This window comes from Sinohyriopsis cumingii, unplaced genomic scaffold (genome assembly GCF_028554795.1).
Source record: "Sinohyriopsis cumingii isolate HCF-2022 unplaced genomic scaffold, ASM2855479v2 utg001324l, whole genome shotgun sequence".
NCBI classification, from domain to species: Eukaryota; Metazoa; Mollusca; class Bivalvia; order Unionida; family Unionidae; genus Sinohyriopsis; species Sinohyriopsis cumingii.
Window position 1 is genome coordinate 499,785 of NW_028315983.1, and position 26,657 is coordinate 526,441.

At 33.9% G+C, this 26,657-nt stretch overlaps 1 protein-coding gene across 1 annotated transcript in view; it reads right to left on the reverse strand.

The window, feature by feature from the left end:
- LOC149772644 (uncharacterized) overlaps positions 1-26,657 on the reverse strand; it is a 225,156-nt gene that overhangs the window by 89,935 nt on the left and 108,564 nt on the right. The window contains exons 23-25 of the mRNA XM_089947533.1: positions 23,652-23,893; positions 20,865-20,869; positions 20,279-20,386 (exon numbers count right to left, since the gene is read on the reverse strand). Of these exons, the coding sequence (XP_089803659.1) occupies positions 20,279-20,386; positions 20,865-20,869; positions 23,652-23,893 (355 nt within the window). The remainder of the gene's footprint in view (positions 1-20,278; positions 20,387-20,864; positions 20,870-23,651; positions 23,894-26,657) is intronic.

A 26,657-nucleotide genomic window follows, 5' to 3' on the forward strand; every position in this document is an offset into this window, starting at 1 on the left:
CAATGAAAAGTTATGAAAAAGCATTATGCTGAGTATTATCTGTCCATGCACAAATTACATGGTTCTTGTTTCAAGTGCTTCAATTTGAACTACAATTCTAATACAAGTTTCTGTTTACTATCATCTTCTTCAAAGGAGATTTTTTTTTTTTGACAAAACAAGTCCAACTGTAACCTAGTAAAATATATTAGAATCTTAAATTAATGCTTGACACAAAATCAAAAATGTTGATAGATACATATTTTTCAGATGAACCAAACAATAAATTTAGCATTGTTATAATGTGAATCATGACTACTGTATATGGGTATTCTGCAAGCAGGTTCTTCTTAAAAGGTGGAACCTACACAGTTTGAATCTCAATCCTTACATGTTCTAGTGTTTACAGGTATGTTAACACCCCCACCCCTACCCAAGTTGAACCTGCTCTGAGTAACACTTGTTAATGCATATACTATTAAAACAACAACAGCACCAACAACAATGATATATATCAACATGAACCAATACTTCACAGTATTGAGTAAACTCGTCTCTGGAGTATCATGGAGTAATATTACTATACACTTCACAAATTCCTTGGCTGTTTAACCAGATTTTTAATAGTTTATATCACATCTAGTCTTGCAAACCAAACAATTCATTCCATTTCTCCATATAATTACCAAAAATCCCAACATATGCTTAAGAATGGAATAGATCACTTTTTGTTTTAATGGTTATGAACCATCTTAAAATAACTTTAAAGCTACTGAACCCAAACTTAGACTAGATATGTACCGTCTAAAAATGGCTTAAGCAATTATTTCTGAATTTCTTTAAACTTTATAAAATATTAGTCATTTTTTAAAATACCGAGTACATGCTATATACACAAAAAAGCCTTCAAATGAGCTGTCAGCTGCATGATCAAAAATGCAATTGGCAAAATATTAAATATTGCATATTAATATAGTGAACAGATTTTATTATTAATTTTAAAAAATTCCATTTAGAATAACTTCATTGCTGATGTTCTTTAAGAAGCTACCAGTATTTAATTTCTATAATTTTTCCCCAACTGAAGCCAAGTGAACCAGATGCATAAAAGGACAAAATTAATACAAAAGTTAGGACAATGGGACCTTTTTTACATTACAATGTAGCTTATACTGTTTTTTTAGAACGTAAGTATTTTGTATTTTGTCTCCAATTCTTTGTACCCTCTAATATAGTCATACAACATCAATCAATTAAATTATATATAATCTTTCTGTTTTAACAGAGAGCTTTTCATTCAACATTTTGTGTGTAAATTCCATGTCCTAAGAAGATGAAAATTGTATTTTCACCAGCAATCATTTATAAGCTTTAAAAAAATAATTTTTAATGTGAAAACTGTACCAATAATTAAAAACAGCATATTAAGTTTCCTAAAAAAATATAAGTATATATATTCAAGATAGTGATCCATAAATTAAAACTAAACAGTGTCATTGTGACAAGTAGGGCACACTGCCCAGTATTCTAACAACATTTACCAATATTTTATACAGAAAAACTTACCAATCATTTACTCAGAAAAACGTCAAGCCTGTAGTTAAAAAAACAAAAACATCCAGAAACAATAATAAAAAGAGAAACAATTGTGTCCCCTGTGTGGCTGGGGTGGAGGAACTGATGCAGAAGATATCTGGATATTCAAGCCATAAAACGGAACTAAAACAAAAATTGGATGCTTGCTAAGTGGCACAAGCTCTCCACTTTCATACATGTGAGCCATAGGATAACAAAGACTAGGAATGGCTTTTGTATCATATGAAGACTAGGAATGACTACTGTATGATAAGACGAGGGATATTTTTTGTATCAAAGACTAGGAATGGCTTTTGTATCATATGAAGACTAGGAATTACTTCTGTATAATAAATCTAGGAATGATTTTTGTATCATAAGATTAGGAATGGCTTTTGTATCACAATAAGATTGGGAATGGCTTTTGTATCATAAGACTAGGATTGGCTTTTGTATCACAATAAGATTGGGAATGGCTTTTGCATTATAAGACTAGGAATTACTTCTGTATAATAAAACTAGGAATGATTTTTGTATCATAAGACTAGGAATGGCTTTTGTATCACAATAAGATTGGGAATGGCTTTTGCATTATAAGACTAGGAATTACTTCTGTATAATAAAACTAGGAATAGCTTTTGCATCATAAAACTACGAATGGATTTTGTATCATATCAAGACTAGAAATGGCTTTTGTATCATATTAAGACTAGGAATGGCTTTTGTATCATACTAGGATTCGGAATGGCTTTTGCATTATAAGACTAGGACTGATTTTGTATCATATCTCTAGGAATGGCTTTTGTATAACAAAACTAGGTATGACTTCTGTATCATTAAGACTATGAATGGCTTTTGTATCATAAGACTAGGAAGGATTTTATTATCATAATACAAGGAGGGGCATTTGGATGATAATAAGACTAGGACTGACTATTGTATCCTAAGTCAAGGAATGGTTTTTGCATCGTAATAAGACCAGGAATAGTTTTTGTATCATAACAAGACCAGGAATGGTTTTTGTATCATATGACCAGGAATGGTTTTTGCATCAAAACAAGGCAGGAATGTTTTTGTATCAATATTACCAGGAATGGCTTTTGCATCATAATAAGACCAGGAATCATTTTTGTATCATATGACCAGGAATGGCCTTTGCATCATAACAAGACCAGGAATGGTTTTTGTATCATAAGATCAGGAATGGTTTTTGCATCATAACAAGACCAGGAATGGTTTTTGTATCATATGACCAGGAATGGCTTTTGCATCATAATAAGACCAGGAATGGTTTTTGTATCATATGACCAAGAATGGTTTTTGCATCATAACAAGACCAGGAATGGTTTTTGTATCATATGACCAGGAATGGCTTTTGCATAATAATAAGACCAGGAATGGTTTTTGTATCATATGACCAGGAATGGTTTTTTTATCATATGACCAAGAATGGTTTTTGCATCATAACAAGACCAGGAATGGTTTTTGTATCATAAGACCAGGAATGGTTTTTGCATCATAATAAAACCAGGAATGGTTTCTGTATCATATGATCAGGAATGGTTTCTGTATCACAAGACCAGGAATGTTTTTTGTATAATATAACCAAGAATGGCTTTTATTATAATATGCAACAGCATTAAACCATACAAGTCTCTGTGGGGATGATTTTATACTGGCCCAAAGGGATTTTGGGGAATCTATGGCAAGTTTAGTTTCATCCTTGTATTGCTGAGAACTGAACCATTTCTAGCAATCTTGTGGTACTCCGACAAACCAAATTTGGTCACAAAAATGTTTGAATTTTTATTTCAGTTAATATGTTCACAAGATTAGTGCAGTAAAAAGATTAATCAATTAATTCTCGATGGAGTCAAGATGTTCTCACATTTCAGGTTTGATTCAATTCATAATTCTTTTGCAACTAGACCCCATCAACTAGCTTCATTCAAATTTTTTTCTTCAAATATATCCATCAACTGGGTCTGATAAAAAAGATTCCATTAACTGATACTTGCTTGTTTTTATGATCCTCAAAGGCCTGGTCCCTGGGCAGATAGAAACCCTTGACAAGACCTTTGAACTTGATATCAATGTCAACTGGTGTATTTCAAAACAATACAAAGTCTTATCATAATTCATCTGTATGTATAAAAGCCACTGTGTTCTAACTCAATATAAAATCCAAGCAGTGACCTATTCACAAAGCCCCCCCAAGTAAAGCAAGCCTGGTTTTCAAAGTCACATACAATAGCATATTTGTGGTCAGACCTGCAATATATTCACTTAAAACCAATCATATATTGCAAAAAGTTAAGTAAAACCCCACGTTAATGCCAGATTCCATTCAAGTGGAGTAATGGTAATGATTATTTTAATGGCCACTATGGTTACCATGTTGGAGGTCAAATAAGAAGACACTGGAGAGTGGGTGTATCTGTGGCATTATCAATAAGACTTTTAATTAAAATCCCATGTCATTATATAGCACTAACAAGATATTTAAGTTAGGATTACCATATATGAAGTCAGATTGGAACGATTTTTATTCAGGGCTAACTACACAATATAAGACTTTGCATGAAAACTCCATGTCAATATGATAACTGCCACAGTAGCCTTGTTGGATCGAGATTGGCACTGTCTTCATTCAAAACCAACAAGATATCATACCAACAAAAAAAATCTGCTGACAGAACTATCCATTCATGAGTAGCAATGCCCATCTGTTTGCACATCTTTGTTATCACTACTTCTTAACACATTAACCCCTGGAGGTTTTTGACATTTTTGCCTGAAAATTGAGTAGGAAACACATTTTGAAAGCTATTTCTGAATAGATCCGAAAACACCAAATCTCCAGTGATCTTTCAATAACATACTGCCTAAGTCGTGTTAGAAACATAGTTTTTCATTGCTATTTGACTTGCGCAAGAACAGAAGGGTAAAAGTTGGATTTTAAAAATTTTTTTGGCTAAATGGAGCCATTATTTTTGTATTGAGATCACTCTTTATTCCAAATGCCCATCTTATCCTACTTTTTGCAAAGGCTCATCTGTCTGTTTGCAGTTCATACCGGTTTGCCTTAGATCTGAGACCAAAAAGTCTAAAAATCTGGACATAAAATCGGATTCCGACCACGGGCACATTTTGGGTAGAAAAAAGTCGGGTCCAAAAAAGGAGTTTTTTAAATCTGTATTTTGTAGTGCAAATAGATATTCCAGATTATTTGGTATCATTGTAGAGCTACACCTGTCTACCTTTCTATAATACCACCCACTTTAGCGTATCATGCATGACCATGATGCTACAGAGCTCGACAGTAGGCTACTACCTCCTGCCCCGTAAAGTCGTCGCTAGGGGTTAATGTGTTAACACTGTGGAGGAAAGCCACGAAACTTGGCAGACTGGATCAAGGTCTAGATAAGCCAAATGAAAATGGTGGCCTCTATTACAGGTGCTACAATGAGTATCTTGAAAAGTTTGCTATTGATACTCATGAATGGATAGTTCCGTCAGGTTTGTTCGATTTCAACTGATCCTGATCGAGACCTGCTTTTATGACTCTCATGACTTTCCACAAGGCTCCTAAGTACCACTGTTCCATCATCAAGAACTTCTTCTACCTGGTCAATGTACAAGACTTCTTTGCATTCAACAAGTAGAGCTAATAATATGCTTCTAAATAAATGAATCTGGCCTAAAAAAAAATCTTTGATCCAACTTGCAGTTTTAATAGCAAATGAAAAGCAAATATCAATGAAAAGAAAGAAAAATCAAATCTAAATTAAAAACAATGATAATCAGTTATTAAAGTATGGTTCTATACTCTATGTATGCATTCAGTAATGCAAGAACTGCACTGAAAGTAATGCAATTATTTTTTAGTTATTTTTTTTAATTAAAAAAATATTGTTTGATTGTGAGAATTGATCATGAGATTTGCTACCAGAATGAGTATAATTTTCTACCATTTATTTTTCATCTTGGACATCTGAATTCTTATTTCCCTTAATTCACGGATGTATTTGCCATATCTGGAACATATGTATTTATCTAGTTTGTTTTTTCTAATAGTTTTCTTCAACTTTCCTAACATATCACAGGTCTTCAGCTTTTGAAATAACACAGCACACTAGTCACATTCAACAAAACCACTGCAAACTTTAATTGATAATGTAGAATGCTGGAGCAAAACCTGCATTAGTGCTTGCTGTCTAAGCTAAAATGTCAAATTCAAGCTCTGTTCCCTGTATCTCACTGTTCTCTATATCTCACTGTTCTCTATATCTCCCTCTGTTCCCTGTATCTCACTGTTCTCTATATCTCACTGTTCCCTGTATCTCACTGTTCTCTATATCTTCCTCTGTTCCTAGATACAATACCACTAAGCATCACACATCACTCATGTAACTTTTTCAAACTTTTAGGAGTGACACACATTATTTTTAAATTTCTGGCAAACCATGCAAATTCACCCAACTCAAATGACCCCACATCAATATCTGAGGTAAGAGTTAAAATCCAGTGTAGAGAAGATAAACAAAATGAGGGTTGCATGAGATGTTAAAGAGAAGATGAAGAAAAAAAGGGAAGTGTACCAGATGAAGAAAAAACTGGGTTGTACCAGATGTTAAGAAGATGAAGTAAAAGACGGCTGAACCAGATGTTAATATGCAGGAATAAAATCAGCCATCTTGTAATTAATCACCAGTTGCCATCACTTGTACATGATACAAAACAAAAATGTTAAGGTTCATCATGGACATGTTATACATCCATTATAATTCATGCACTCTGCTTACAAATAACTTATACCAAAAAAACCCCCAACTTCATATCTAGATTCATTCTTCTTGCCTCACCCCCACCCACAAACTGCATCATAGGTCCATTCTCCTTGGGCATAAATTTCTATTTTCCCTTATATTTTCTGGCAATATGTTACCTGTAATGTCTTCAGTTCTACTAACAAGGAACTGTTCTATGCTTTCTGCCATCTCCGATGAAGATACCAACTACATATAAACTGTTGTTTGTGTCTCCTTCTAGTAAGTCTCTTTGCTATTGTTTTTGTGATGCAATCTGACCAGCCTCTTTTACCCAACAAGCTCTTCTAGGCTTTTTGAATAATTCTTAATTGCGCCTTTCATTTTTAGCTGCTTTAGAATGATTTTGCCTTATTAGGTGTTGCTGGCAAAAAACCTTGAAAGCACATGAATCTGTCTTTTGCAAATTGAAATAGTTTCTTTTCTTGTAATAAATTCATGAACCTATATTTTTCAGCTGTCTTTACAAATTAAGCATCATCATCAACCTCATCTTTTTACTATGCATGCTAATATTATACTAATGGTTGACCAACTTTTCCAAAGAAAGTTTTATTAACTGATCTATCACTTGCCATATCCTTAACAGTGGATTCAGTAAAGACTACATCACTTTCAATTAATTATTAGTTCCTGTTGTAATTTGTTACATTGTTATGGGACTAATATCTGTTCTTGATCTGCCTGGATTTATCCCAAGTTTCTACCACTCTGGCATCTTCTCTGGCAGCTGCTCTTCTAAACCTCACCAAATAATAAGCCTCTGTAGCAACCATAAAATTTCCACTGAACTCATCTGCAACTGCCAAGGTCTCTTGTGCATTCAGATTATAACTGGGAGCAAGTGATTTGACCACGTATTTATTTGGCTCCTTGGACTAAGATTTATGCCGTCAACTCTCAGTTCTATTTTGCTTGCTGGGATAAATCTCAGTGATTTGGATTCAGATGTATAATTATGCGTATGTATTTCAAGCATAACCTGATGCTAAAGAATTTAAATGCGAGTAAAAATTTCATTCCATGCAAAGAAATACAAGCTGATCCTCTTGCACATATCATAGGCTTTTAACCTGACAGGAAGGGCGACAGAAAACATCAACAGGGCTAAAAGATGCAATCCATTTCAATAAGGTTGTACACAAACAATTAGCTCATGGGATATTGATGTGCTAATATCCAAAACTATTTAGACATTGCAAAGTTGGAGATAAACATGCAATCACATGGCAGACTTTAAGAGAGGTACCACAAACAATTCTAAATGAGACAAACTTATGCAAACTTGTCTTACAGCATGCAAAGAGCAGAGCTGGTTTATCTTTAGACCAGAACATTCAGAGAGGTCATAAACTACACAACTGCAAGTCTGAAGTGAATTTTTTGATGTTTAGCACCAGACTTATTAAGTTAGTGAACATACTTTTGTTTCACTGATGACAAATGTAAATGTCTCTTTGGCTGTTGGAATGATGCCGAGTGTTGTGTTTAAAAAACGTTTCAGTTTTGTAAACTATGATGAAAGAAAACTGCTGCCTGCTTGACGATTAAGAATAAGTAAAAATCTAAACCTTAGGTTGTACAGAAAATATGTACAACCTATATCTAAACAGTTAAACTGTTGACCTTCATCTACACGTTAACCTTTTTGACCTTCATCCACCTGTAAGCCTTTCATCCACCTGTGAGCCTATCTGACCTTCACCTACCCATCAGCCTTTCTGACCTTCATTTACCCGAGAGCCATTAGACCTTCACTGACAAAGGACTTTTTCGACCTTCATCCACAAGTTGGAAATTAATACAGAGATGCACAAGTTACCAGTGGTCATTTGATGTATTTATATTTCTTGACTGGTGGGTCATTCTTGAAACTGCATAAAATATTGATACCATTGAGAGAGGTGAATAAAACATGGTCTACTGCCATGATAAACCAATGCTCTCTAGAATGACAAACAAGACACTCTACAATTTTGCTTTAATGCATATTCTTTAAATTTATATTAAGGATTAAACTGCAAAACTAAATAAGAAAAATCAACAGGAAAATGAATATCCTACACTTCTGCCCAATTAATTTTTTGTTTTAACTTAGATAACTGAAACTTGGAATTTTTCAAATTTTTTAAAGTCTTTTAGCACAACTTTAAAGGAAAACTCTCTCTCATTAAAACACAGCCAAAAGTTCTTTGTCCTATTATCTAATGAACTTAACATCTGATGTAGTTGGGATCTGCATGGAGAAACATTCTCTTCAATTATGAAGAACAAGGAATGGCATGGTGAGTTTTCACATTATTAAGACTTTCAAAAGGGCAACTTTTATTGCTTGTTTCATACACTTTTGTAGCTAAACATGAAGCTGGCCATGTTTAACCTTCCCCTAAGCTATATTCCCCACAAAATCTAACTGTAAATGTGTGCATAATTCATAACCATTGGTCTTTAATTCTATCTTCTACAGAACAGCATTACTTGGTCCTCTTTTCATAAGGTCTTCGTTTTTTTTAATAACTTTGAAGGGTCATACACACAAGCATTTTTATCTTCCTCTAGCAAAAACTTCAGAGTAAAATCTTTGATAAAGGACATACACGAGACAAAAATGACCTTTATAGACAGGTGTCCTTTATATCATAAAGAGGTTTAAAATGATCATAGATACAGAAGGACCTAAAAATGACACTTTATGAAGCAGATTCGCCACGATATTAAATTTAACATCATCATAAATACATTTTAAAAAATGCCATCTTTTATAAGCAGGTGACCGTTATATAATTTTACATTGATTATAAATATGAGAAGGGAAATATAATTGATGCCCTTTGTATGCTGGCAACCTTTATATAGTTTAAAAATATCATGAGAAAAGACCTATAAATAATGTTCTTTATAAGCAGGAAACCTTTATGAAGAGGTTTAAAATGACCATAAATACAAGAGAAAGGGAACAATAAATGTTATCTTTGTAATAAAGTGAACTTTATAACTTAAAATGATCAAAGGCCCATAAATGCTGTCCTTTATGATTTTTATATAGAGGTTTTTTAATTTGTTGCAAATAGATGAATAAGGGCTTATAAATGCCATCCTTGATAAGCAGGCATACTTCATATAAAGTGGTTTCAAATAATCACAAGTATAAGAAAAAGGCGGTATAAATAGTGTTCTCAATAAGGAAGTTTTTGTATAAATTTGTTGTTCTGTGTATATGTTGCAAATGATTATAAATACTGGACAAAGGACATATAAATGATGCCTTTAATAAGCAGGTGTCAGTTATATAAGGTTTTACAAAGATCATAGTAATGAGAAAGGGTCCCATAAATGTTCTGTGTAAAATAAGTGTCCTTTATATAAACGTGTCCACAATGGCAGATTTCACTGCATTTACAGCATACAAAATAAAGATATATCGCTCTAAATGTAATTTATAATATTCAAATGAAAATTTGGCACTCTTCGAAGTGGAGCTATAAGATTAGGGACAATCTTAATATGCCTATCAACCTTCACAACTCATCGAATATATGCCTATCAACCTTCACAACTCATCGAATATCTGCCTATCAACCATCACAACTCATCGAATATTTGCCTATCAACCTTCACAACTCATCGAATATTTGCCTATCAACCTTCACAACTCATCGAATATTTGCCTATCAACCATCACAACTCATCGAATATTTGCCTATCAACCTTCACAACTCATCGAATATTTGCCTATTCTGAATTTAAAAGACCATGGAACCTTCCAGAGAATATTCATGAAATCTGGAAACATTTTCATCACTGGGGCCTATATGTGTTTCATATGATGTCAGCCATTTGTACCGCTACAACCCTTTTCATTTGTTTTAACTGTACAGTCACACCTGATATAGGCAGTGGGCTTGAAGTATAAAACAATGCCTCTTGAGACACGTGGCAATTAAAAAATCTTTATGTAGACTTAAATTTGCTTTAAGGGCTCTAAAAATGCGGCTGTTTATGGCGGTGTTTGCTTAACAGAGGAGATCATTAAGACAAGTTTGACTATACCATTGATGAAGATATCAAGACAGTCGAACGATGGTGATATACTGTAAACAAGCACCATTTACCATCAGATTTTGAATTTTTAGTACATGCAACATAATCACCACATAAAATTATTTTGAAAAGCAATAAAAAAACTTAGTTTTTAGGTAAATTCAGTTCCTTTCCTTATCACTTCATGTACTAAATTCTTCACTAGCATATTAATTAAATTCAGCAATCCCCAGAATGAATTAAGAATTGTTAAAATGAAATTTAAAAAAGTGAAGAAAAATGTGAAAACAGAAAGCTGATTTTATAATTGATGACAAGCTGGAGGGGGAAAATAAAGAGAAAGTCAAAGCAGAAAAGATGGAAACCATACTGAAATATATGCACAAACACAGGACTCTTTATGGTTAATCTCTCACTCAATAATGGGGTGGATTTAAGACAGCCTTGCATGGATCATCTTTCTTTGCCTTGAGATCTTCTTCAGCTTGTTTTCCTCTCAAGCTGTTGGTGTAACTGATATGTCATGTGGGTCATAAGAAACTCTGACAATACTGTAATGACATCACTTTTCCATAAGCCTTAAATCATTCATGTCTGGATAAATTGTCGTTGAGATTATGCACTGCTATAAGCATGAGAAATGGCAGTGTAAACACGAGGTGCAATGACAGCAAAGAGGTACCCAAACCAAAAGCATAAACATATATACACACAATCACTACAACAATGGAAGAACTGAAATATCTTGCTTTGAAAAGGTCCAAAACACAGACCTTTACAGTGTGGCACTGTCAAAGAAACAATAGGCCTACTTTGGCCTGATATCTCTACTTACATAACCCACAAGTTAACCAAAGAGGCTAATGCAGTATCGTAAAAACACAAACCTATGTAATCTCCCAAACTTTATCTTGTATCAACTGCACCTATTTTAAGTATGACCCCCCCTCCAAGGGAATCAAAATTAAGCATTGATCCTGCATATCCAGATTTTCATGATAGAAACTTATTTAACCACCTTTATCAGAATCAGATGAGAAATAGAGTATCTAGTATAAGGCCAATCTCATGCAAGATCTTCTTATTAACATGTACAAATCACATTTATTACAGAACCTGTCCAACACCTCATGATGCAAGCTTATTTATCAGGTCTGTGCAAAATCCAATCAAAGTTTGATCTTCTGAGTGGTAACAAGCTCAGAAAATCAAGCAAAAGACTGATAAAAAAAGAGCTTAGATCTTGCCCATGATCAAACCCATTCACAACAAAACAAGTCTGATCAAATTCTGGTAGAAGGTTAGACTGGCTAGACAGCTCCTCAAATCTGATACAAGATTACCTCATTAATATTAATTGTTACCCAGTTGCAACACTTGGCAAATCAGTACAATCCTGACTCCTAAATGAGCTAAGAAATTGCTCATAATCAAACGAATCCAGCGTCTTGATGTCACAAGACTATTAAACAAGTCTGATCAAAATTTGATCAGAAAACGAGTCACTCAGCTATTGTCCAGCTCATCCAATCTGATGCAAGATCACCTCATTAATATGCATGGAATCTCCCTAATAATCCTATTTTTCCAAAATGTGAAGATAAAAGCCCATTTACCAAGTATGAAAAATTGTATTATACAAAGTGTCAAGACAGGAAACAAGTTCATCCAATAAGATGCAAGATCACCTCATTAATATGCATGATCTTGACCATTATTGAATTCATCCATGATGTTTAAGACATAAACCTATATTCCAAGTTTGATCAAAACTGGATCATAAATATGTCCTCCAGAATGGATGATGCACAGTGGATGCAGGGCCATACCATAAGTACAAAGCCAGGTGTGCCCAAAATGATAGCCTTCCGAATGAGATAGAAATCCCAGTTTACATATTTCTTTTATAACAAACTGATCTAATTCAAAACCAAAACAATAATCCTTAATGATTTCTTCATTTTTCTATCGTTCCTTGACATTCAAATCTAAATTTATGTTTTTCTGTTAGGAGGAACATTTGGGAGATGAGTAAATCTTCTGAAACACAGACAGCAAGCACACAGCATGTTTTGTATACACTAAATAAAATGAACAACAAAGGGCTGAAACACGAGTTTGATTCTTTCATGTGTCATTTTAGGCTAAATTCCAATGGGTCTTATTTCACACATTGTCAAGATCTCACTGCCAGTTGCAAAATAAGTAAATTTCTAATTTTCAACAAAAATACAGTTCAAGACTTTGCCTAAAACAATATGTAAGCTTTTAAGCTTTGCTCATTGCCTACGTTAATAAAATGCATGCTTAGTGAATTTAGCAATTATCAAAATCATAGTTTCAGCCCCATCTCTGACAGCTATAATGATACTGTAATTGGAAATAGCAATTCACAGATATTGATGAATATCATTAATTTTGTTTAATACGTTACACTTGAAAAGATATGGTTTATTAATCACTTTCATTTCAATGCACCGTTCATTCATTTTGTTTTTACAGCTCACTTGTGAAAGATTTAGCATCAACTATTTAAAAAAGTGATGTAAACTTGTTTGTAAATACTGTCAAAACGAAAAATTCATCATTTCTCTGAAATACTTCATGCAGTTGTTCCATTCTAATTCTCACATGAGTAAACCTACTTGGCATTTGCACTCTGAGACTGAACGAATGAGATGCCAAAAATATGGAAAATGAATGGCTTTTTCTCAAAAAATGTACTGTACTGTTTTTAGTAGTTTACAGAACAAATCTATAAAAAATTATTATCCATCTTGCTTTCATTTACATGTTTATCACCGAAATAACCAGCCTTTAAAAGCAAATATTAAATGCTTGTTCTTCAAACTGTCAGGTGGAAGATGAAAATTCTTGATAGAACCTAACTTTGTCAAACGGATGAGCAAACCTACATAAACTGTTATTATTATTGTGGGGTTCTATAAAAATGGGAAATTATCAGATACAAAAGAAGTCAAATCCTGCACCAGAGATCAAGGGCCAAAATTATACTGACCTCTGTAATGTAACATTTAAAAAAAAAATTAAATATAAAAAAATTCATTATATATTTGTGAACCAATGGAGAAAAAAAAAAAGATGTTTTGATTCAGGTGGACAGTACATATCCCAAAGTAGTTACCATCCTTCCATAGACTAAGTGAACGATTCTATCTAGTCTTATTCGTTTACTGAGAACCATTTTCATACAATTATACCATTTTGTATTCAGTTTCAAATTAAACCATGTAATTGTAACAAAATGTCTGTTATTAATACCATCTCAAAAAAAATCTTGCAAAGATTCAATAGTGAACACGGTTTACCCAAGAGCTCTTTTGAGGCTAGGTAGGAAACTGTCGGACAGAAAGTTTTAAACCTATCTGTTAAATCTGGGTCAGCTTATGTTTAAGTGTTAGTATCGAACATGCACACACAAATACATGTACAGTTTAGCTATAGGCTGACAAGAATAGATTGTTCTGACAAGGTAGTCAACCTTATTGGCATTTCCTCATCAAATCACTGAAAAGCCAATTAGGGCTATAAACTAATGTCTAGTCTGAGAAATGTAACGTTGTATAACAGTATTCCCTCATTATAATGCTATCTATGGGAGCCAGAGTATACATCATTATAGTAAAGTTGCCATATAATAAAGAATTTTTTAATGTTTCATTGGAATCTTGACAGCAGCCTGCCTCTGGTTTAATCAGAACTCTCAACGTTGGTCTTCTTATTAAGATTTTGCATTGTCTTGCTTATCATACCTTTTATGTCCAAGGTGGAGACTGCAAAAAGGATCCAAAATCAATTTTAAATGTTAAAATTTTACAAATTGGCTACCTGTTCAAGCTTGAAAAAAAAAGTTCTTCAGATTTGTAAGAGACAAGGCAAGACTCCTTTTAAAAAAATGTCAAGATTTTGTTTTAATCCCCAGTATATGCTGAATTTCCATGATAATTTTTTTATTTATTAACCAAGCAATAACAAAGACATTAAAAATCCCAATCTGGGCTTGTTCTGCTTGAAAAATGGCACTGTGTTGGCTCCATAATGAGTGGACGATCTAATGAAATTCTCAAGTTCTAATCCAGCATGATCAATGCATAATATACCATCATACTTATTTCTCAGGTTCACCATGCCCTAACAACTACCTTGTATACCTATCAAGTCAGAGCCCAGCTACAAAAAACACAGACCACCATCTGCTGTTGTATACTATACACAGTTTGTTACAAGACAGGTCCAACTGCAAAAATCCAGATCTGCCAGTACATTATGCACCTGCAGATCTGGGTTTATTCAGTTTGTTAGGATTAATTAGAAAAATAAAAATAACACAGACCTTGATCTACAGGCGCATTATGCTATGGCAGATCAGGATCATTGTTGTTTGCAGTATAATTCTACTTATAAGCGAGTATATATGGGGGTAATGCACTTTCAGATTAGGCTGTATCATGTTTGTTTTACTGATACATCTAACAAACTGCATAGACCCAGATATGCTGGCACATCATGTAATGGCAGATCTGGGTCTGCATATATGGTATGCTTCTAACAGATGCTATATTCTTGTTAGTCTACACAAAACAAATGACAGGTAAAAGGACAGATAGAGGATTCCATCATATATATCCTGTGTGTATAATTAATTTCTCATTTCAATTTATGAAGTGCACGGTCACATAATAAAAATGCTTTTGGTTCTATGCAGAGCTACCTAATATATCCCTCCGTAATATGACCTGCAACCTCAACATTGTTTTGTGTCTGATAGTACTGTAACATCTAAGTGATTCACAACACAAACATAGCTGAAATAGGCCCACAACCATGCAAAACAAATCGACTACCACAAGCCTGCTGCTCCCTGTACCATGTTATATTGTGATGGATGATAAAGCAATGCATTGGCATGAATCTATGAAAAATCTGAATTTTGTGCTGGGTAGGTGTACTGTATTTGCCCACGTAGGAAATGATCATAATGGTTAAAAATTCATTTCTTACTAGCAAAAATGATGATACTTACTTACTTCCACTTGTAAGAGTGCTTTTAATTCAATTAATATTAAACATTGTAAAAACAATAAATTTTATATGAAAAAAATATGTTGTTTACAAAAAAGGAATGTCCTCTTCCATTATTTCCCCATTCTGGCCTATAGGTAATAATTTTCAAAAAGCTTTCAGTTTTCATTTTCTAATAAGTTTTCCAAAACTGAGAACATAAATAAAATTGTTGACTACCTTCAGGAAGGTTTTTGTTTTGTCTCACATTTTAATCGACATTTTTTAGCCTGAACTGAACCATCTCCTAGATGATGTATAACAGGAATGCTTTTGATAGTTTTAAAAGCTCTGCAAACATAACATATATACTTGTTTGCAAGTCCGGTCCAACTACAAATTGCATCAGCACAGATCTGCCATTGTAAAATGCACTGGCAGATCTGGGTTTATGAAGTATGCAGTTTGTTAGGAGTAAACACCATACTCTAATCTGACTGCATTATGCGATGGAAGATCAGAGTCTATATCTTTTACAGTTGGACCTGACTTACAAGGGAGTATATAAGCATGTGCAATATGCTGAAAATTAAAGTATCACAAAGAACTTGGGCATTTACAGTACATCCTGTAAAAGGAGCAGCAAGCTCCAAAACTTGTAACTATGGTTACCAAAAAAAAGGTCTAATAATCCAAAATGAAAATAAAAATGTTCCATGAATAACTGTTGTTGACGAAAATTGTTTGGAAATTATGCCAGACTTCAATAAATTTGGTGATATGCAGAAGAGTGATGTCATTATACAATTATTGCATTTTTCTTAAGACCCATATTATAAATGCACGAAAGCCTCATGGCTACGATTGCTGTAACAAAATATAATTATCTTGTACTTTATAATGTCGATCACTCAAAGCTGATTAAACATGTCTACTTGTATCTTATGTAGCGCTTTCAAAGTAGTAGCTTAATTTGTTAAAAATATTTTTCAAAGTGTACATCTTGGGAGATGATCTAACTTTTGGATTGAAAATTACAGTTGATACATGTGGAAAAATATCTGAGAAGTGCCAATATGTACTTTTAAAGTCTGACTGTAAACTACCTGACTTGAAATGATACAAAGTTCATAAACAGACAACAGTGATAAAATAAACAGGACATTGATACAAGCCAGTGTTGACTGTCCTTAACAGTTCTTGCATCTGATAACCAAGAACATAATGAATTTTCAATCCACAAGCTGGACCATGTTAACTTTCCTTTCTTTTTTTATTTGACTAAGTCCCAAAATATCTGCCAAAAAATGTTAACAACAAACCTGCTTCATGTACTTCCAAACAATGAATGTAACACATGCCTTCCTGAACGCTGGATATTAATTTTGGCAAGGGTTTAATAAAAAAAAAATCCTGAAATCCCTGTTGATAAGTATGAGAAGGTGATAGAAAAGGCTGATAGGAAAGCCTGCGGCCCTTATTGTTTTGTTTATTTCTCCAGATTATTAACAGCAGAAAGACAATATCTGTTCATAAAACAAATGTCTATTGGTAATTATAAGATTTTAGTATTTGCAATAATTAAGAAATGAATTTTTAAAAAATTAAATTTTTTAATCCATTCCTTAGGTCATCAAAGGCATTATTTATATTCTTGGCTTTTTAAATCAACCAGTGAAACATTAAAGAAACTCAAAGATTTTTTTTGTTACATTCTAGTAAGTGCCAATATGGCATTCAGAATATTTTTTTAAACATAGCATTTATGACTAAATTTACTTAAAAACTTGAGTAAATTAGGAGTACTGCTCAGATTAAACAGTTCCCTTGTTCATCTATACCATTGTTTTCTTCTAATTTTACGTTAATGACCTCAAACAGTTTGCCCTTCATGTCTTCAAATATACAATATTTTTCAAGCTGAATTCATCAAAATCAGAGACATTATGCAACAAAAGGAAAAACCAATTTCTTATCTTTATTTTTCCTTGTGTTTGAAGCAAAGATTTTTTTAAATGGGTTTATACATTTTACCCATAAGCTGAATAAAATATCATTATGGGCATCTCCACTAACCATATGTGTTGCCAATCTAAGTGACCAAACGGGTTCAGATTTTGCAAGTATAAATGATAATAATGTCTTCTGTGTGTCAGTTTTTTGCCCAAAGGACCATACAGGTTGGTGATATGATTGATTCAATTTTATGGAAGATGGGGGAGCAGCAGACTTGGCAGACATGAGGTAGACTAAAAACAGAACATGAAACACACCATAAGCTAGATGCAGACAAAGCTTTATTGCAGAATAAACGCTGTGACAAATTTTGCATTAAAGCTTAAAAGATTCTTTGAAAAAATAAAAAGTACAAAGCAATTATTCTAATACTAAATAGTTTGTTAAATTTTATAAATCTGTTGCACAAGTAATCTCAATATTGCAGAACTGTAAAATCAAAACCTGATAATGATACAAATAATATGACCTGTATTGTATAAAGCAACATTGTGGCAAGTTGAGCATATTAAGATGACCTAATTGTAAATTTTCAGAAAAAATATTGTTTTGAAATAAACTGTATCTGGCTGTTGATACAGAATGTCCCTGAAAAACATTTTATGGTCAGAAATGAATCCCTGGAGAGAAAAAAAAATTGCCTCATGATAAAATTTACTTTAATTATCAGCAACACAAAAAATGACATTCTACTATTCACAACAACACCTGCTCCATTATGACATTCTGCTATTCACAGCAACACCAGTTCCATTATGGTATCTGTTTCTCTGCCAACTTTTCCACAAAAATGTCCGTTTCATTGCTAAAATCTAACTTTTCCACAAAAATGTCTGTTTCATTGCTAAAATCTAACTTTTCCACAAAAATGTCCGTTTCATTGCTAAAATCTAACATTATTCCATGAATACAAAAACTATATATATATTACTGCCAATATCATCAATGCCACTATCACGAAGTACTAAAATACATAACCTACACGATTAATCCATAAACAAGGACAATATTTATCAAAAAGATCTGCGGAAATGATGCAAATGTATTGTAAACAGTATGAAAATCCCCAGTGGTCATACAACTAGTTAGAATCATCCATGAACAGATTTCTGTCTTTACAAATTTATTTTGTTGTTATTATTTTAGGGTTTAACGCCATTTTTCAGCACACGATAGGCTATACATGGCGGCCAGTATTAATGGTGGAGGAAGAACCCGGGAAAACCCCAGAAAGAACCACCGACCCACGAGAAGCTACTGGCAAGCTTTCTCACATACCCACATAGGCTGAATCCGAGACTCGAACCCACGCAGACAGAGGTGAGATGGCAGTGATCTGTAACGGAGAGCGCTTTAGACCACTCGGCCACTCGGGGCCCCCTTTACAAATTTACCACTCATTAAACATTTCTTAGCCAGAGAAATTAATATAAAGTAGAGAACATTAAATTGATTTAATAATGGACAATTCTTTCTTGAGTATGGTGAAGTATTATGTGTTTGGTATTAATAATTATTAAAATCCCCACCCCCAGCAAATAAATTGCAGAACACTGGCAGGAATCAATGGGGGCTTTGCAGTTCAACTACTAGATATGTACATTTTCTAGTAAGATGGAGAGATGGAAAGATGGAGAGATACAACTTTAAATGTATATTGCTATAAGATGCAATGTAATTTTCCTTATCAGTAATAAAAATTAAATAGAAAACAATTTCCTTTAGTTTTGTCATTAAGTATTGGTTCTGCAGGGACTAGTATTTCTTACAGCAATAATCAAAACAGATTCAGCTCCTCCATTCATCAACAGAACTGAATTAAATGTTTCAAGCTCCCATCCTTACATTACATGTATCTTTCTGGTATTCATCGGGTAAGAGGCTTATCATCTCCTTCACAATGCAGATACAGCTCCCAAGCAAGGCTTGCTTGAAACAGGGACAACATTTTTTGCCAGATTCCTAGAATTGATTTACGTGCCATGATGAGAGATTCTAATGGTGTAAAAAGTCATCTGGACCACTGAGGACTCAAACATTTTTCTTGCAAGTATGCATCCTTAAAAAGCATGAATAAAAGGGCAATAAGAAATAAACCTTGCTGTATAACAATTACGAAACACATGTATACAATTTAAATTGAACACTTCTGTGTTGTGTTTCACACAATGGACATGACAAAGACAATCACATAACATGAACATTATCAGTGGTTGAAAAAAATCTCCAGAAGTCCACTTATCTTGCCAGGCAAGTACTAAAAATCCATTCACCCTGTCAGGCAAGTACTAAAACTCTGTAAATAAACTTTCACTCAACTGGCAATTGTGAACATGATGTTGACAATATTAATTTGATTACATTAAAGGTTTCTTAAAAAAAACTTATTATGTAACCCTTTCAATGCCAGTTTTAAGTAATCATAAACTGTGACCCATCTGTTCTCCTTCTGGTAAGTGAATTAAAGTGATGCACTTTGTACAAGCCTGATTAAACCAAATTGAAAACAAACTCCTGGTAAAAAGTATGGACTTTCATATTCTTGATAGAACATTCTTATAAAAAATGAAACAGTGGTTAGCCCTGAATAGACTGGTTAGCCCTGAATTGACTATCACTTGATAGGGTGAGTGACAGGAAACTTCACTTGGCTGCCTGAAATTTTCACTCACTATTTTGAGTTCAGCAAGTGATTTTTCAACCAATGATTATGTAAACTAAGCTCTATATAACTCTATCATGAATAGTGTACAGACTGGTTATTATGTAGATTTAAAGAGTTGCTGCTCATCAAGGGCGTGTGAAAAGCTACACACCAGTTTCTTCGAAATCTTCAGCTGCCTGTGGTTGTTCTTGCTGCTGCCATTCGATTTTTTCTGCCTCGAGACGTTCTGCCAAATTGGTGACAGAGTCACTAGGACTTTCTGAAATCAGATAAAACAAAACAATAAACCTGAGCAATTGTAATAGCTTGCCATCATAAATCCCCATGCTGGATATTGATCTAAGGGATTATAGATACAAAATCCATCACAAACACGGTGTCTTTGTCTATGACTGCATGTAGAAAGTTTGACTGGAAAATATGTGAAAATATCATTGTAACTGAAATTTTGTATATCAGACTTCTGACTGACTCCGAGATACCATTGGAGTGCGAGCCAAAAACACTCAATCCCCTCCATCTCAAGTAAAGGAACACAACAAAGTTTCACTGATTTCTACCATGCAGTTGAGGTGTGGTAACAGACAGACAGATGGAGATATGCAAGATATTACAATATCATCCGCTAAAGATGAGCATAATTAAAATTACACGAGTGTCAGACCTGTAAGTCTAACTCTAAATTAATGCTCTTTGATGGTGCCAAATATTTATGAACAGCAAATACCAATTCTCACCACAGCTGAAAGGATAAAAAACCAATTACAGTAAACCTGAGTTGAAAAACCACTATTTTGGAAGATCAACTGACTGGAAACCATTTTTCTTTTTGGACTCTAAAGACAAGTTTTACATATCATTTTCAAATGCTGAAACTTATAGTGAAAAAAAGTGTTACCAACAGACCAACATTATTTATGTACTTTATTGACCTTTGTATGTTTCAAAGACAAATTTTTTTAGTCTGTCCATCAGCAACAATGTTTCATTGAGCTAACAATGTCTATCTTTCGTCACAAGCTTAAACTTTCAAACTTTCTGTGACTTTCTGCCACAACTAAACATTCTCCACAGTAGTATCTTAAAGATGGATGCAAACTCCTTTAAGACACAGCAGAAAGTTTACGACAAGTACATTTTCATAATCTTTTTTAAAATGCACAAGATTACGAAAAGAAGGCAGGCTTTTTTCCATCATCCCCCCAGTCTGAGTTTGGCAGAATGACACAATTAAAATTACAAATAACTACTAAATATGATTGACTTAAACATGGGTTGAATTCTAAAAAACTTTAAATTAATCTCTAACAGTCATCTGACAAATTAAAATGACTGGTAGATAAATGTAAGTTGACTTTATACTGATTCATTTCTGATAATACACACAGATCTTGATTAGTGATTTAAAAGAAAAACACAAAATTTGTAAAACTGTTTATGCTGTTGTTGTCACCAACCAATATGTGATACTTATGTTGTACCAATATATGAATGTGAGAACAAACCAATACTTCGTGTTTTAAAAGAAATCTTACTGACTGAAATAAAAATCTGATTGTTCTAAAAGGAATTCACTTTCTTGGTATAAACGGGCATCAACATTGTCTGATACAAACAAGCATATGAACTACGATGAACGAGTCCCTCCAAGAAAAGCTGTACTGTCCAAAGAAGAAACTCCAGAAATTCAAAATAAGGCCATTTCTTTTTTTAAACTGCTGAGTGTTGATACCATATCTAATATTCTCATCGATATGACTTTTAAATTTCCACTGCAAAAGCCATACTAGATGAAAGATTTAGGACAAAGTAGACACCATTAGGAGACTTATGGGTGAAAACCCCATTTTGATATGACCATCCATTCAGGAAAATTTGTGACAAGATTTTCAGTATTGACAACCATTTTTGTGTTTTAGATTTCATGGCAATAATTAAGGTAGTTCAAAGTAGCAATGATAAAATTGTGCCAATGGATGGAAGGACAGATGATTTACAATGGACAACAGGCCATCACACAACCCCTATTGCTCTATGTGTGTGTGTGATTTGGATTTTTAACATAGCTTTAAATGATAGAGTAAATCTAGGTTTCCATACCCCAGGAATATTTAACAATGAGAAAGACAAACAAGGGCAAAATCCTTAAAATATAAAAGTCATTTTTTTAATATTTAAATTGTTTTAAAAAGCTGAATTAGTTTTTAAAAAGTCTAAGAACTTAATCTTTACAAAAGTCTCCATTAGTCAGACCTATTCTACATCCCAGACAATCTGGGGGGTGGGGTGGAGGTGGTGGAAGAGTCATACACTGGGGAGCAACTTATCATTAGATAAATCCTCCAGAGATTACAATTTGTAAAATGTTCTAAATGTATGGCATTATCATTGACAATAACTTGTCACAGAAAACTGACAGCATATTACTCTCACTTGAAAAATTTAAAAATGACAACAGAACTTGGATAAATGGGGTAAACATGACTGTGCTTGCAAAGATAGGTGCAACACCAGAAAATATGTATGCATAAAAGATGTACAACTGTAGGTGCAAAAAGAAAAGAATTGATGGGTGAGGAAGAGTAAAATCTACGGTAAGTGAATCTGTATTTTTAGAATTTGCATCACAATGATCATATCTTTGTCAGTACAAAAAATAATAAATTAATATTCTGAACATCTCCAATGTTATAATTTAAATTTGGACTTGAATCTTGTAATTGACTGAAAACATCTATTTGTTACAGTAACTGAAGGTCCAGACCTTCCTCAATGAAATCATCTGTTTGTTACAGTAACTGAAGGCACAGGTTTGTAAGAATCTTTGCTCATTAAAAAACTGATCAAGACCATAATAATGAAGCTCACATACCATGTTTTATCAGTAACAGCTCAGAAATAAAGCAAATGTGGTGATAACCATAGCAACCAATTTGCTAGATGACCAATAAGATGCAACGGTTGATGGTTGTAATGCCCAAAGAGATTAAAAACTGTGCAGGCATCCAATACAAAGTATTATAAAGGCAAACAATGAAAATCTATACATCAAAAAGAGCTTAGTCAGGGTATAGGTTGACTGTAAAGGTGCACAAGAGGGTTATTAGTACCCCCACCCTCAAGAAACTACTGTGATATAGTAATTACTGTGAATTCAACTATTTCTTGAGTTTACATTTTTGCAGTTTTAAGAAAAATGATGTTTTTGTTTTTATTTCATTTTTTAAGTTTCACTAATCTTTTGACAGGTATATAAAGTCATGAATAATGGTGAATTCACAGTATTTGTAAAATTTCCAAGAAGAACAATGAAATCCAACTCAAAATAACGACACTGATAACAAAGATCTCTTCTTTTAGTCTACATAATTCTTGAGCTGTTGCAAACCAAAAGTTTCCAAGCTTACATTTGGCAGAAATAAAACTTGGATTCTACACAGAAAGTTCTATAAAAGATGAGAAGTAAAAATGAGGAAAATGAATAGGGTACAAAAAAATATCACATCAAAACACCATGTCTGTATCAAAAGGTACCTTCCAGGATCTCAACTTTTTCTGTTGTTCCTTTTGAATCTGTTCTGGTGATTTTACGCACAGTTTTCCAAGTTTTACCATCTTCTGTAACTTTATAGATTTCTACTAATTCTGTAACACACTCCTCCTCCTCCTCAAGCTCTTCCTGTCTTTCTATTTTAGTTTCCACGTCTATACGAAGCATGTATATAGGAAGCAGAACTGGTATTGAGCAACTTTTGTTATGGGCATTTATTCACCAAAGTGAATGAAACATACATAATATACTCACTTACAACACAAATCAAACTGTAAAAAACAAAGATACTAATCTGCCTTATCATAATATGCCTGCAGATAAGGGTCTATGTTGTTTATTATACTGATTACTCCTAACAAACTGCACGGACCCAGATCTGCCAGCAGATCTTTTTGTACAGTTAGCAGTTGGTCTGGTTTTATAAGTGAGTATATATGGTAATGCATTCAAAAACTACAACAGGCTTATTATATGATCATTCTTCTTTTTGCCTGTGTCAACAAAATGTTGCCACATTACTGTCCCATCTAATATTCGTAAAACTTTCTGAAGTGGATTTGTGATGATTTTAGTTGACTTCTGACTAGTCAGGAGTTTGAGGGAGCTATGCTGAGGAAGCTTTCATGCAAGCTGGGACCAATAACTGCTGACAATAGCAAGAAGCAAGTAGCAAGAACGATAGAAACATTTGATGTAAATGTGTGTTAGTGTCTGTGCGTGTGTGTGAAATTATTTGTCACTGTCAGCTTGCATGATGCTTTGAACAGAATTTGAAAATAGGAGTCATCAACAACATGAAAAAGACATTAGCATTATGTGACCATCTGAATTTGTGTTGTAAAGAAGCACTTTATTACAGGGTTCATCTATATTTTCCATGGTCACAAAACACTGTCTGCACAGCTGTTCCAGTAGGAGATTAATGGAAACATTTTCTCTGCCAAAGTTATCACCTAATTATCTTTTATGTGTCTTTATGGAGTACAATTCATAGGAAATTTCCATTATTTGGAGTGGCCAGAGACAAGACACTGCAGCAGCTGCATGCAGTATGAGTAGCAACTCTGACATAGTAATATGCTCTAAAAATTGTACGAGGTTGCCATCAATATCTTCTCACAAGCGTCTTAATAATTATATTTCAATTCAGATTACCTGTAACCAGTCTGAAATCTGAATACAATAGCTTTAAGAATCCTTAGGTGTGAAAATTGTTTCCAACTGTACCCATCTCATGCTTTTCACTGCTTTTCTTTGTCTTTCTTAAGAATTTTGTCAACAAGTTCTGCATTACTTGTAGCAAGCCCACAATCCAATAATTCTGTGAATGCAACAGTGCAGTTTGTAATATTATGTACTGTTTGGCTCACTGTTCACCATCAAAAGTTTGTCCTTTACGTTGTCACTTTTTATGTGAATTCCTCACACTCTAACAAGTCATTCTTCCAATCATCACTGATTCAGTTACTGAGGACAAATACAATCTTTCTGTTGCCTCACTTTCTTCTGTTAACTCATTAACCCCTGGCACAACGTTTACAAGGCAATAGGTGGTAGCCTACTGCTGAGCTCTAAAGCGTCAAGGTCATGTATGATACACTATAGTGGGTGGTATTATAGAAAGGTAGACAGATGTAGCTCTACAATGATACCAAATAATCTGGACGTTCTAGTTGCACTACAAAATACAGAGGGAAAAACCCAATTTTTTTTAACCCGATTTTTTTCCACCCAAAATTCGCCTGTGGTCGGAATCTGATTTTGTGTCAGGATTTTAGAATTTTTGGTCTATGATCTAAGGCAGACCGGTCTCAACTGCACACAGACAGATGAACCTTTGCAAAAAGGAGGAAAAGATAGGCATTTGGAATAAAGAGTGGTCTCAATATGAAAATGATGCGTTTGTTACTCAAAAAAAAAAAAAAAGAGCTCCAACTTTTACCCTTCTGCTCATGTGCGAGCAAAACTGCCAATGAAAAATGATGTTTCTAACACAACTAGGCATTAGGTTAATGGGAAATCTCTTGGAAGTCGATGTATTAGGATGTATTCAGAAATAGCCCCCAAAATGTGTTTCCTACTTGCATTTCGGGCAAAAACGACAAAAACCTCCGGGGGTTAATGAGTTAATGTAGATTTTTTTTCAACCACGACTCAAATATTTGCACCCTCATCCATGGTTTTGTTTGCCTTTTTTACATCACATTCAAATTTGTCTTGTTGGGGCCCAGAGTGGCTGAGTGATCCAAAGCACTCACCATTACTGATCACTGCCATCTCACCTCTATCTGCATGGGTTCGAGTCTCAGGCTTGGCAAATGTGGGTAAGTGAGAAAGCTTACCAATAGCTTCTCATGGGTTGGTGGTTCTTTCTGGGGTTTTCCAGTGTTCTTCCTCCACCATTTCTACTGGTCGCAATGTATTGTTTATATATTGCTGAAAAATGGCATTAAACCCTATACCAATAGGTAACAATTAAAGAAACATTTCCATCTCATCACAATTAGAGATATCATGGCTGTAAAATATCCCCTGCATATATCATTCAGTCTTTTGCTCCAATCCTCTACAGCCTCATGATTGACTTTAGCAGACTCTCCACGAAGTATAGGAATTTCATATTCTAACTTAAAATCTGTTTTCCACCCATCAAAAATTGCGATAGTGTCATATCTCATATGAGAAAGAAAAGGTTGCCCTTTCTTGAACAATTCAATCTGTAATTAGAACGTTCTTGGCACCCAATTTGCCAAACCATTTGAAAACCATGCCTTTCATTACAAACATCTGGTTGTAACTATCTTTCTCTGTCCATTTCATTTTCTACTGATGCAGAATGTTTTATCTTAGATGATGATGCTTAAATGAGTCTTTCTGACATTCATGACATGAAATTTTTCAGCAATGGTCCTATTATATTATTTCAAATTAACATTTATAAATTTTAAAGATGGTTCAAGCTACCACACACTGTATC